The sequence below is a fragment of the Stenella coeruleoalba genome (genome assembly GCF_951394435.1).
Source record: "Stenella coeruleoalba genome assembly, chromosome: 7".
Taxonomy (NCBI): Eukaryota; Metazoa; Chordata; class Mammalia; order Artiodactyla; family Delphinidae; genus Stenella; species Stenella coeruleoalba.
Genome location: NC_137153.1, coordinates 64,891,505 through 64,904,026, shown reverse-complemented (window position 1 = coordinate 64,904,026; position 12,522 = coordinate 64,891,505). Strand labels below are relative to the sequence as shown.

The window sequence follows — 12,522 nt, the reverse complement described above, 5'->3', positions numbered from 1 at the left end:
CATTAGATAATGCAAATCAGGGTGAATATAGGGAAAAAGGAAATGTTAACACACAACTATCAACACATTTAATAAGGGAAGATATAATGAAAGTTTCAGATAAATATTAGGATATATTTTAGTGGACACAAGAATTATATGCTGAACTGTTTTTTCCAAAATAAGGAGATATCATCTCAATGATTCTCTTCTCTTGCAGTAATAGTGTCATTCTCTCCACTGAACTAATATCAATATTTAGCCATATCTATTTTCAAACGGCAAAACTACCTAGTTTGTGTATTTCCCCTTTTCATTTTCTCTTTGCAGACCACTATTTAGAGGAGAATCAAGGGCAATGGAATACTTGAAATGAGAGTGAAATTAAAGCATTTGACTACCAGCCTAAATAGCTTTTCATCAATAAAACCATAAAGTTGAAAAATATTATTCTCTAAGTAAACCAAATTATACATTATAAAACTGCTTATCAGTTCATTGAACTGTTCAAACACTTTCTAAACCATTTATTAATTTAAAAACCTGATATTCCCTTTTGTTTGATGTATGCTATGGACTGAATATTTGTGTCCCCTCAAAATTCATTGAAATCTAATCCCCTATGTGATGGTATTAGGAGGTGGGTGGGGCCTTTTTTTTTTTTTTTGCAGTATGCGGGGCTCTCACTGTTGTGGCCTCTCCCGTTGCGGAGCACAGGCTCTGGACGTGCAGGCTCAACGGCCATGGCTCACGGGCCCAGCCGCTCCGTGGCATGCAGGATCCCCCCGGACCGGGACACGAACCTGCGTCCCCTGCATCGGTAGGCGGACCCCCAACCACTGCACCACCAGGGAAGCCCCTAGGAGGTGGGGCCTTTGCTAGGTGATAGGTCATGAGGGTGGAGCCCTCACAGAATGGGATTAGTGCTGTATAAAAGCTCTGTCACCCCTCCATCACATGAGGATACAACAAGACAGTTTTCTATGAACTAGAAAGCGGCACCTGGATCTTAAACTTCCCAGTCTCCAGAATTGTGAGAAATGAGCTTCTGTTGTTTATAACCCATCCAGTCTAGAGCATTCTCTTACTGTAGCCCGAACAGAATAAGACAACGCGTCTGCCAGGGGTTAAGAGAGGGAGCTGCACTGAACTTTCCAATGATTTCTCCCATTATATCTCCAGTGTCTAGCACTTTGTTGTAGCCAGAGGAAAATTGTGTGAAATGGCTCTCTTTCATGTCCAGAGAGCACTTGGCCATCAACCCTTCCCTCATGGTTTGGGTCTGTGGAGTCTGCCCCTCAGCCCCAATCACTCCTGGCAGTGGCTGGGTGCTCCATGCAGCCTTCCTGGCACCGCTGCATCTGTCTTTGTCTGCCTAGTGGCTGCCTGTGGTCCAGCAATGCTCCAGTGTCACTGCCACTGAGAAATATCATTAGATGACAGAGTTTCAATAAAAAGATAATGTTTGTATACCAGCCAGTACTGAAACATTTCAATATTTTAACACCCAGTAGAACTATACTGGTGCATACGAGCTGAATATCTACCTTGCCTGGGCATAGAAATTAATCCACACTTCTCAAAATCTTAGAAGTGACAGTCCAGCCTGGGAGTGCTGTAAACATGAATGTGGAGAATAAGAGGGGCTTTGCACAATGTCACTGGGAGCACAGCTGCATCTCCCCCACCCAGTCCAGCTCAGTCCTTGGGCTGTGTTGCTTAATTCACTTCAATAGGAATGTTTTGAGCCAGAATCTGTAGACTGCCATTCTAAATAGAGGAGGGGGGATGGGCAAAGAAGGCAGAAAACCCAGGAAGCGAACAAACAGTTAAGAAATTGGTGGGATTCTTTCTCTTTTATCTGACACTGTGTCTGTTGACAAGAGAAAACCAAAAGTGTGGAACTTGCCAGATAAGGACCCAAACATCCTTTAGGTTGCCAACATGAGTATCATTCTTTTTGTTGCCAGTGTCCTATATACATTAAGTATCCACCACTTTTCAAAAACAATCCCATACATCAGGCAGACTTCAAAGGCAGTGTTTGCACTGCCGTCCCTACAGTTGCTTAAGGAAAAAGCAGTTTCTGTTGCCCTAGATAGGCAGTGCTTTAGGCTGCAGTTTGAGAAATTAAATGTTCAAGGCCTTTGGCACTTCCAGTTCTATTTGGAAAAGGACACAGACCTGGCATTTGGAAAGCATTTGCTCTCCATTAAACTTACCGAACCTTGACAAACCAGAGGGGCCAAGAATTAGTCTGCCACTGGCCAAGGCTGGGCCTTCCAAAACCGATAACGGCAATGAAAACAATAACACTGCCATTTATAATCTTCAGCGGGATTCTGCCAACTTTTAACCCAAAAGGACCTCATAATCTGAAAAGAATCTCAAGATTCGTTTTACAGAAAAACAAGAAAACGTTTGATCAAAATCTCCTTTTTTGCCCAGAATTGCCTTCAGCCACAGAAGCAAGTGTGACTATGTCTCCAGCTCACTGTCACTCTCTGTTGGGGTAAATTTACCATGGTGACATTCGAGGAATGGAGAGGACATAGGAAGAGTGAGTGATCTTTAGGTCAGAAGTGCTCTACTGGCCAAGCATCAAGTTTAACTCCCTAAACTATTACCATAGTGTAGTTAATGCCAACCTGGTCCCTTGGGGCTTGACAGCATCTAACCTCCATTCATTAGTACAAACCACCATATTTACCGGAGCAGGGACTTTCCTCTTCCTGGCCTAAGGTAAGTCATGATGCACAGAACATTGGATCTGCTCTAGCAATGTATGCCATCAACTGGGTTGTCTGGGGCTCTACTTGGGAACAGAAGATGGGATTTAGAGAGTTGGGAAACCAAGTATAGACTTCTTCACTTCTAATTCTATGCTTTTACCACTAATCAGTGTGGTCCACATTGGATGACAGTTCAAATCATGTCCCATTTTTTGGGTGTCAAAATTTCACTCCCATCCTTGACATTTATAGCACTAAGTACCACCACAATAATCGCTCTTTAAGTGAATCAACTCCCACTATAAAACTTGCAAGACATGAAGCAACAATAAGTGTCAACTATGGGAACTGACTGAAGGCAGGCTGGGAAGACAAGTGAAAGCCAACTATCCCTTAACCTCGGTGAAGCCATTTCACCCTCTAACACTACTCAAGGCTGCTCAAGAATTTGTCAGCCGTAGGTGTACACGTTCCCTCTGTCTTGTATACCTCGAGATGGGGAACAAAGTTGAAGAGAAACAGCAAAAAGCAGATAGATAAAGGAAAAAAAAAAAAAAGTGAACAATCACCCACTAAATAATAGAGCTTCCTGGACTAGGAATCACCTTGGCAAATCCTACCTCAGAGACTCCAATTCTTCAAGTGAGGCTTGCCAACCATGTGTCCCAGTTGCCCACAAATAACACCCTTGGAGTGGAAATCCCAGCTGTATACATTTTGCTCTCCTACCGGTGCTTCATTTTTTCCGAACTTTTTCTTCCCTCCATGTGGTTGCCCAAACCAATTCATGTGCTTATTGGCAAGTTATGAAACATGGGAACAATTAGAGACCACATTCTGCGGCAGAAGGATGACTCGCTGCAGAATCAATGAACTCTGCAGAACTGGAGAGGATTTGGCAAAAAAGATGGAAACTGTGGAATAAAACCCACTAACCGTACCTCATGTCACACAGTATACAAGGCTTTAAACTGATCTGTGCCTTTTCAGGCAGCAATCAAACTTTACCTTCAAAATCTCTAGTTTCTAGCTTTATATATATATATATATATATATATATATATATATATATATATATTCATTCTAATGAAACTCAAAGAAAATATTCAACTTACACATTTTCTCTTCAGGGTTGATAAGTGGTGAATGTACAAACGTGGAAATAGTCTCCTGATTTAAGTTTGGGATTCCTTCAAGGCCACATTTGAGGGAGAGTGATGGCATTTGAAAAATCAAAGAACTTAAGTTTTCAAATGGCCACCTTAAGCCCTAAGCCATACCTCACGCTTGTAAAGGGCTTCTTTAGCCCTCCAAATGCTAAAAATGGTCAATTCTCTAACTAAAGACCAAGGAAATGTCTAACACATGCTAATGAACCCAGTATCCTTTTGCTTGAGTGAACTATTCTAACTCAGCAAAGGTTACAAGCCCTGCTGCTGTATCAACCACAGAGAGATGGTGAGGGTGAGCCTTGGTACAGAAGAGGGTGGAAAACACAGGAGGTAGGTTTTAAAGGGAGCGTTCCCTAGCATCACCAAATAAAAAAGAATGAGGAAGGAGAATGAAAAACCGAACCAGAAGGAAATGTGGTATCAAGAATATATTATATTTAGTGATAATTATTACTACATGTAACTCGTGTTGACATTACTCACTATTTTCATACTGTATTCTTCAAGATATGTGAAAGTGGCAGCCAGAATGTTCTATTGTGGCCTTTTTGTAGACTGATTAACACATTCCCTGTGTCAGGGTCTCCATTCGGGAGATTCTGTCAAAGGCAAGTGCAGAGGAACCCCACGTTCTGAGCTACACTCTCCTCTTGACTAGGATGCATGGTTGTGCCATCCTGGGGACAGTGGGCACATTTCGCCATGTGCAGTGACTCTAAGTTTGGTTAGGATTCATTGTCAACCATAGAGAAACAAACTCATTTCATTTGGGAACAAAAATTGAATTATTTGGAAGCCAGCTTTAGGGGAGACTAAAGTTATAATGGTAAAGCCTCCAACTTCTCTATCTCGACCAAAAAATAATAGTGTAGACTCAGAGCCACCGTGTCACATTCCTTGTCTCAGGCAATACTCACAATAACCATAACTCTTTCACGTAATCGAAAAAGGAGAAAGGAGACTTTGAGAGGTCCCGCAGCTTGCCCAATGTCTCATAGCTAGTATGCACTAAAGTCAGGATCTAAACACAGACATTTGACCGCAAGGCACCCCTACCTGGAACTATGTCAGGCAGCTTCCGCTAGTGGTGGTGTCCCCAGGGAGTTCTGTGTAATATCATGCTATCTTCTCTTCCCTTTCCTTTTCCTTTCTCTTTCCCACTCCAGTTAACAGGTATTCCTGCCTACTTGTAATACACAGAAGTGTTTACGCACACACACACACACACACACACACACACACACACACCTCTTTTTTTCAACAAGCCAAGGGGATGAATATTATTTCAGGAACCTGAGCCTTCATCCAAATAATGAAATTTCAAGCTTCAGCCCTTGGAGAGGTGATTTGTGTAAACTACCTGGACCTCCTCTCTTTATAAGAGGGACTACAGGCTGTTTCTAAGTAAAGCCAGGCTAGTTCCTATGTCTACTTTGAATTTGGCTGTTGGGAATTGAGTCCCCAGGTCAGCCCACATAACTCACAAAGTTCCCCAGGTATGGAGCTGTATATTTCAGCAACAACTAACCACTATTTATAACACTGTTTTTATAGCAAAATTTAATCTATGTTCTTGTTTTGAGAATCCAGGAATGCTTTCCGCTTCCTCCCTGGGACTTCGGTGGAAACAGCAAGTGGACAGGGGAAAGGTGGAGTGGAGGATGTGAGGCAGGAAGATGAAGACAGGGTGAGATAATTTGAAGGACCAGGGCTTTGTTAGCTCTCTCTAGGGCATTTGGTCCCTTATTCTCAAGTGTTCTAGACTGGAGAACAAATGCCTTTTTGGGCCTTGGGGGTCAGGGTTCATTTGTATGATTAGGCTGATGATGGTTGAGATTTCTAAATATTGGCTTTATGCACGTCATCATAAGTTTGGGTATAGGCTGAACCACCGCAGAATAAAAATCACAAGACAGCACTTTACTTGGCCTCCTCAGGTCATTTAACAAAGGAGAAAGGTAACTTGCAAGAGCAAAGAGTAATTAATGAAGAGAGCAAACAGAGGCTCATTTAGTAACTTCCAAATAAGTTTCTCTGTCTGAGGTGGGAAAAAAAGGTAGCCTGCAACATAAAGATAAACTGTAGGTATTTAAGTCACAATGCCTTCTGCCAAGAATTGCTCATTACCATCAGATGTTGCACTGGCAGTGGGGCCAGTTAGAACTAATTTTATTATTAGAAGCAATTAGGGAGAAAAGGGGCAGAATTCCATTCGGTTATTTCAAAACAAGTTTCTGTGCATGGCTTAATGAAGGCCTGCAGTGTCAAGATAAAAATGTGTGTTTTACTGAAAACAGCTTTTGCAAATGACTGCTTGTTACCAGCCAGTATCTCCAGGCAGAACAGTCCGAGTAGCTTGGATTTACATGTGTGCTGTAATATAACAGTTCAGCTGTCTCCGCTTCACAGAAGTGTTAACAGACAGTACGGCCTGGTGGGTAAGCACAGATGTTGTGGAGACAGACTGTCTTCAATTCCTCACTCTGACCTTGGTAACTGAATGAGCTTAGGTGACCTTCTGGAATGTCCTGGCCTTACTCATATATAAAGTGGAAATCACAGAAGTGTTTATCTCATGGGTTGTTGTAAAATATCAATGTATCCAATACATGTTAGGCATTGTTAGAATGATTAACGATTATATCCAATAATTATTTGGGCGGGGGATTGTTTTTAAAGCAAGGGCTTGCTAGATAGGGGTTACCCTGAGTACAAGTCAGTAATGGATCTATTTACATCCATTTTGAATGGCATTTGCATGTAAAGTGTAACACAGAGACGTCTTCGCAGCCATCAAAGTTTTTATCTAAATTCTTTTCAGACAATATTTCAATATTTCTGTAGAATTCACATTTTGAAAAGACCTGATTGCTTTTTAGGTTTGCTAAACAAGTTGTGTACTATATCTATTGATTTCCCAGCTTTAAGGTAACAGCTGGGACTTTTTATATTTTCCTAAGTCTGAGCTTTTCCCTTATGAATCTCCTGAGCAGCTTCCAACTCCTCTCTCATATACATACTGGGGCTAAGAGGAACTGTATTGAGCTTAGGAGAACATTGAAAAAATCTCAACTGTCACACAACAAATGGGGAGCTGGGCTTTGGCTTCCTTCTGAATATCCTTTTTGATAGTACTGTGACCCCAGTGAACGAGCCCTCTACCAGTGGTTTCAAACTCTGCCCCGAAGGCCCCACACAGTGAGAGTATGCGCTGTCTTCAGTGATCTGTCAGAGACTTACTTGTTCCTTAAATTCTCAAGGTTACAGATTGATTTTCATCAGATGGCTACGATATTCACTTGGCATATTCACTCGGGAATATGGCATCCTGCTTACCCATTATGTTCTACTTTTGCAAATCAAGAGCATTTAACTAATGTGCCATGCTCCGTAATATTGGACCCATATGATGAATAAAAGTCCTTTCTTGGACCTTACTAAGCAATGACTCCATTATTAAAATCTATTCATTTTGGAGAAGGCTAAACTAACAAAATGCCCTCTACACATTTATGTGTTTTCTTAGCAGTATATTAACCAACATCATTTTTTTGGCTGCCCTGACTTAATTTATGCTAAGTTGAATAATTTTTAAAAAGAGCCTCTTTCACAGAATTTTAGATTTTACACTGCAGATTATGAGAAAGAAACAGTTGAAAATATTGGGAAGTACATATGGTGAGATTCTCCCCCATAGTCTGTGTGTTCTTGTTCAATGTGGATTTTACAAAGATGTCCAAGTTAATATTTATTTTTTCTAACCAAGTTGTCTACTTCTTTGAGTGCTGTTTTTTTCTTTTAGCGATCACACACATCATAACATGAGAGAATTTCCTTTTTGAAAGATGCAAAAGAATGTTAAAGAATGGTTTAATCTAAGCTGTTGATGCTCATTCCCAATTAGTGTCTATTACAAAGTCAAAGCTTAAAGACAGGTTAGATTCTGACCAGAATAAAATATGCAATGCAGGAACTATCTGAGGGAAGATTTTGAAAGGGAGAAGGTAGATATTCATCCTTACCCTGGATCGTTCTTCTAGTTTTGTCATCATAACAACTGTGGCACTCCGTTGTTCCCATATCATTCTCCAAAAGTCCCCAAATGTTTCGGGGAGAGATCCCTGTGTTGCAATATAGGCATTTTGTTTCCTATAGCCATCTATGTAGTTAGCATTCACATAGTCACTTCCTGGGATTCCTGTAAAACAAGGAGTGTTATTCAATGAGGTGAACATATCACAAGAGGAAACAGCCTGGGACATGCCCTAATGACAATGTTATATTAAGAGGAGTCACACTATATTAAAGTTTGGGTTTTAAACAAGATCAAAAATAGGTCTTATTGGGACCATTACGTTAGAGTAATGCAATGTTTGTATTTATCATGTGACAAAGTGGACTCCAAAGAAAGAAAAACACAACCAATTGTCCATAGGATGCCTTTTTCTCTCACACGCTGTCTGTTTTCTCCATTGCATCAGAAAAATATAGCTTGCAAAGGAGGATAAACAATTATCTGGTCACTTTCCTCACTCATTCTCTTCTTCGTTTCCAGACAAAAACCAACTAAAATACTGCCTGAGCCTGTAAATGCAATATAGGGTGGAACATGTCATAACAGTGAAAAATGCTTTCCAGATTTAGCTAAGAGGAAACTCATATATAAACTCTTTTAATCCTCACAACAACTCTGTGAAGTTCTGTCATGATCTTCCTTTCACAGAGGTGGAAACCGAGGTGCACAGAGCTTGCTGACGCTGGTGGAGTCTGGTTTAATTATAGGCAGGCAGTCTGCTACATCTGTGTCTTAACCTCTGTAGGGTACTGCTTCTCGTTTAAACCTCAACGGGTTGTTGTATCACATGAAATCTCTCCTTGGATTATGACAACTGCCTTCTAATTGGTTGTTCCGCTTCTGCTTTGTCCTTTGCAGTCTGTTCTCTATCTAGTATGAGAACAATTTTTAAAAATATATTTCAGACGCTGTAATGTCTCTTCTTCAAAGCCAACAATGGCTTCCCCTTATACTTTAAATAAAATCCAAACTCTCAACAATGGCTACACTCTGGCTAAACTCTGTACTAAACAATGGCTAAACTCTGTACTCTCCAGGCTCATCTTGTCCCACTCACCTCCTCGCTTTCTAAACTCTAGACGCTGGCCTGCTTCTAGATGCTGACTTTGTTAGAAAACATTGCTAGCTTAGTACCCTCCCACATCCTACAACACTCTCTGCCTCGTTCCCATCGGAAAACACTCAGCCTCCGTCTCAGAAGGCCTGCCCTTGATACCCTGGGACCTAAGAACCCTCTTGGCAACTCTTTATATGACTTATTACACATTGAAATTACATATTTAGTTGTTTGTTAACTTGCTTATTGCTTGTTTTATGTGCCTCTAGACCACATCTTTTATTCACCTTTGCTATCCCTAGTGACAAAAAGAGCAAATTTTGTGCTTCCGTTCCAACATTTAATAAGTAGCACCGCTGTAATGTAATACAGATATTCTGATTAAAAGTCTAATTTTCCTTCAGCACAACAGCTTTAAAAGCGGTATAGGGGTGAAGTTTGAGTTTCTTTCAAGAAGAGTGGCTGGAATGATTAAGGAAATCAAAGCTATTCCTTATGAGAAAGGAATATATATTATAACCTGGCAAAAAGACAGGGGTTGGAGATAAGAGCTGCCCATAAGTGTCTGAAGAGAGGTTGAAGTTTACTATGTTGAGACCCAAGTCTTTCAGTTCTGAAGGCTGTAACTACAGAGGGATGAATTTCATCTCCAGTATAATAAAAGTCAGAATCAGAAAGGGGCTAGATTTCCTCCAGAGGTAATGAGTTGCCTATCCCTGAAGGGGAACAAACACTTTACAGGGAGGTAGCAATAGAACCTGTACATGGTCCCTTCTTACTCTGGGAAAATATTAGTCTTGGATTTATTAAAAAAAAAAAAAAAGAATATTTTCTTTATAATGGAACATATGTTCCCAAGCTAAGATTACTCTATTTCACTGATTGCCACTTGCAATTACTTTGACTGCTTTTCTGATTCCAGTTGTAAAACTGATCCTCTCAAGAAAAAGTAATGAAAGTCAGATGGAAACTGCTGGGCTCCAAGATGAACACATGGATATGGAATACCACCAGCATTAGTGAAAAGCCTTTTGAGCAAAAACTGAAATGCACGGTTGGTTGTAACATTATTCATCTATTATAGCTACTCAAGAAGCAGTTGGGGTTCTGGCAGCCCTCTGTTGATAAAGATCCTATTCCTCCCTGACACCAAATTACTGTAGATTCAGAGGACAGTTTAAATAAAGTCCTCAGGTTACAACCACTGGGGAAGCACGCACATCTACATGTCCACAGGATTTGGTTCTGAGCCACCAATGAGTCTATATTATAATACAGGAAAAGCCCACTTTAAATAATTTAATTTAGCAGTTAACATTAAAGAATTGATAGAAAGAATTCTGGCTAAGAGCCTCACTCCGCTACCAAAATACAGAAAACTTTTTTCCAAGAAAACTCAAAAATGGAGAAATCTGGTTTAATGACTCAGAAAATGCATCAGCTGGGCACTATGCCATTTTTCTCTCATCAAGGATGATAACAAATGTGTCTGAACAACACATCTGAGGACAGAGGAGGTGGGTGTGAGACTCATATCTAAAGGAGGGGAATCAGAACTATCCTATACTCTTGCATAAATTTTAATCAGTTATTATGTAATGAATTGGTTTTTGACATATTGCTCAAGTTTGAACAATAAGTCGTTATATTTTAGGGGGAATAGGTTGATACTGAATAATGGTCGCATTTTCCAGGGATAAAAATACAAAAATTCTGCCTGAAAACTATTAGGCACCTGGGATCCATACTGTATCACCAAATACTTTAAGAATTTGGGACTTGATATTCTGGAAAGAAGAGAATTGAAAACAATAATTCAATACCTAGGAGAGCTAATTGTTAGGCTCAAATTTATATCCGGAAAATAGTGTGAGGCTCCTCTTCTATTTTGACACTTGTCTGTAAGGAGGTAGTACCCGGAATAAAAGCCTCCTGGCAAATCCCTTTACACACTCTGGCAAAAAGACACTTCCAGTAAGTTCTCTCATATGTCTTTTGCAATGTGGAGATGTGAGAGATGGCTATGTTCTCTAGAAGCTCTAAGGCCTAATGTGTCCTATATTCATACAACCCAACATAACAAGCTGTGTAGAAAGAGGAATGAGAAAAGATCTGAGAAATGGTGGTGGCTTGCCCGTCTAAAAAATATTAACCCCATATCAGAATCTGAAATTAAAGAGCAGTGTATTTCAAGTAGATGGGACCTCAATTTTCAATGCGATATATTTAGAACAATTTTTCAATCAATCCCAATGAAAAAAAAATACTATGCTGGCTTTCCACTAATGCAACACTAATCAGCATGCAGTACTGATCCAAGAGAAGTGTGTGAGAATTCATTGAATTCTTCTGGGGCTACGATGAATGGAAATCTAAGTTAAGATGCAGAACTGAAAGAATACAGGATTACTATAAATTAGCTGATTCCTTTTATTTCTTGGAGTCAAGGAGACTTCTGTCCAAAACTATGGTAATGGTGTGCCTTGCCTTTTTTTTTTTTTTTTTTTTGAGGGGCAGGAGTTATTAAAATAACAAGAGCATAAAAAACATGTCTGAAGCTCATCATAGGCAGAATCTTAGGATTGGCCCTGCTGTAGGATTGTCTCTTGGACAGTTGGTCTTAATGTCATTGTCCAAGAGAAACAGCTTAGATCTAAAACTTGCTCTTCCTAGGCATCCATGGCTTTACTTCATTTATAAAAGTAAGTTTTCATGATTTCCTATGTATTGTTTCATGTGTATTCTCCAATTAATAAGTCACGTAAACAGTTCCAACACCAATAATAATTGTTTATCATTCTAATCTTATAAGTGAGAATACTGAGGCTAGATCTTGACTTTATATCGTACCCCACAATATTCCCCATTCCTGTGTTATAGTCTATTTCATCAGTTAATGGACTGTTATTTCTTGTGGTGCTTAAAACTATTACTTACATGCTTTATACTGGGTCTTTGTGTTTTGGGCAAACTAAGAGCTATGAAACTCAAGGCTTTAACAGATACTGTGATGAGGTGAATGACTGGTAGAACTGGGCTTCTGTGTTCTTCATGCACAGCGAGCCATAGCAAACAGCTATTCAAACAGGGATGGGTCAGGTTTAGGCTTTCATTTTATTCACTGGGAATTGCCAGTTACAGCTTTCAGTGGAAAACTTAGCCGGGACATGAAGTTTGGGCTCCCCTGTTTTTCTGTCTGAAAAACTTTGAGAATTTATCATGAGTTCAACATGCAGGGGTAATGCCATTTTGCTTCATTTAAGCATGGGATTAACACTTTAGGGCTTCATAATAATGTTCCCCTGTGTGTTTGAATATTAACAAAAGGAGAGGAATCCTCGGAAAGATAAAGCTACTAGGTTTGAAAGAATATTCGTGATGAATAATTAACTCATACTGAGAAATGCTTTAAAACCTCGAAAGCATGTTGAAATGTCAAAGAACACACTATCTGAGCTGTTTTGTCATGCCTGGGTTAAAATAAGTTTTTATTTCCCCTTGTTAATT

The 12,522-nt window shown here is 39.9% G+C and overlaps 1 protein-coding gene across 14 annotated transcripts in view; it reads right to left on the bottom strand.

The window, feature by feature from the left end:
• PTPRD (protein tyrosine phosphatase receptor type D) overlaps window positions 1–12,522 on the bottom strand; it is a 2,135,645-nt gene that overhangs the window by 53,824 nt on the left and 2,069,299 nt on the right. For all 14 annotated transcript variants that reach the window (XM_079926376.1, XM_079926379.1, XM_079926370.1 and 11 more), the window contains one exon: window positions 7,906–8,081. In XM_079926376.1, the coding sequence (XP_079782502.1) occupies window positions 7,906–8,081 (176 nt within the window). The remainder of the gene's footprint in view (window positions 1–7,905; window positions 8,082–12,522) is intronic.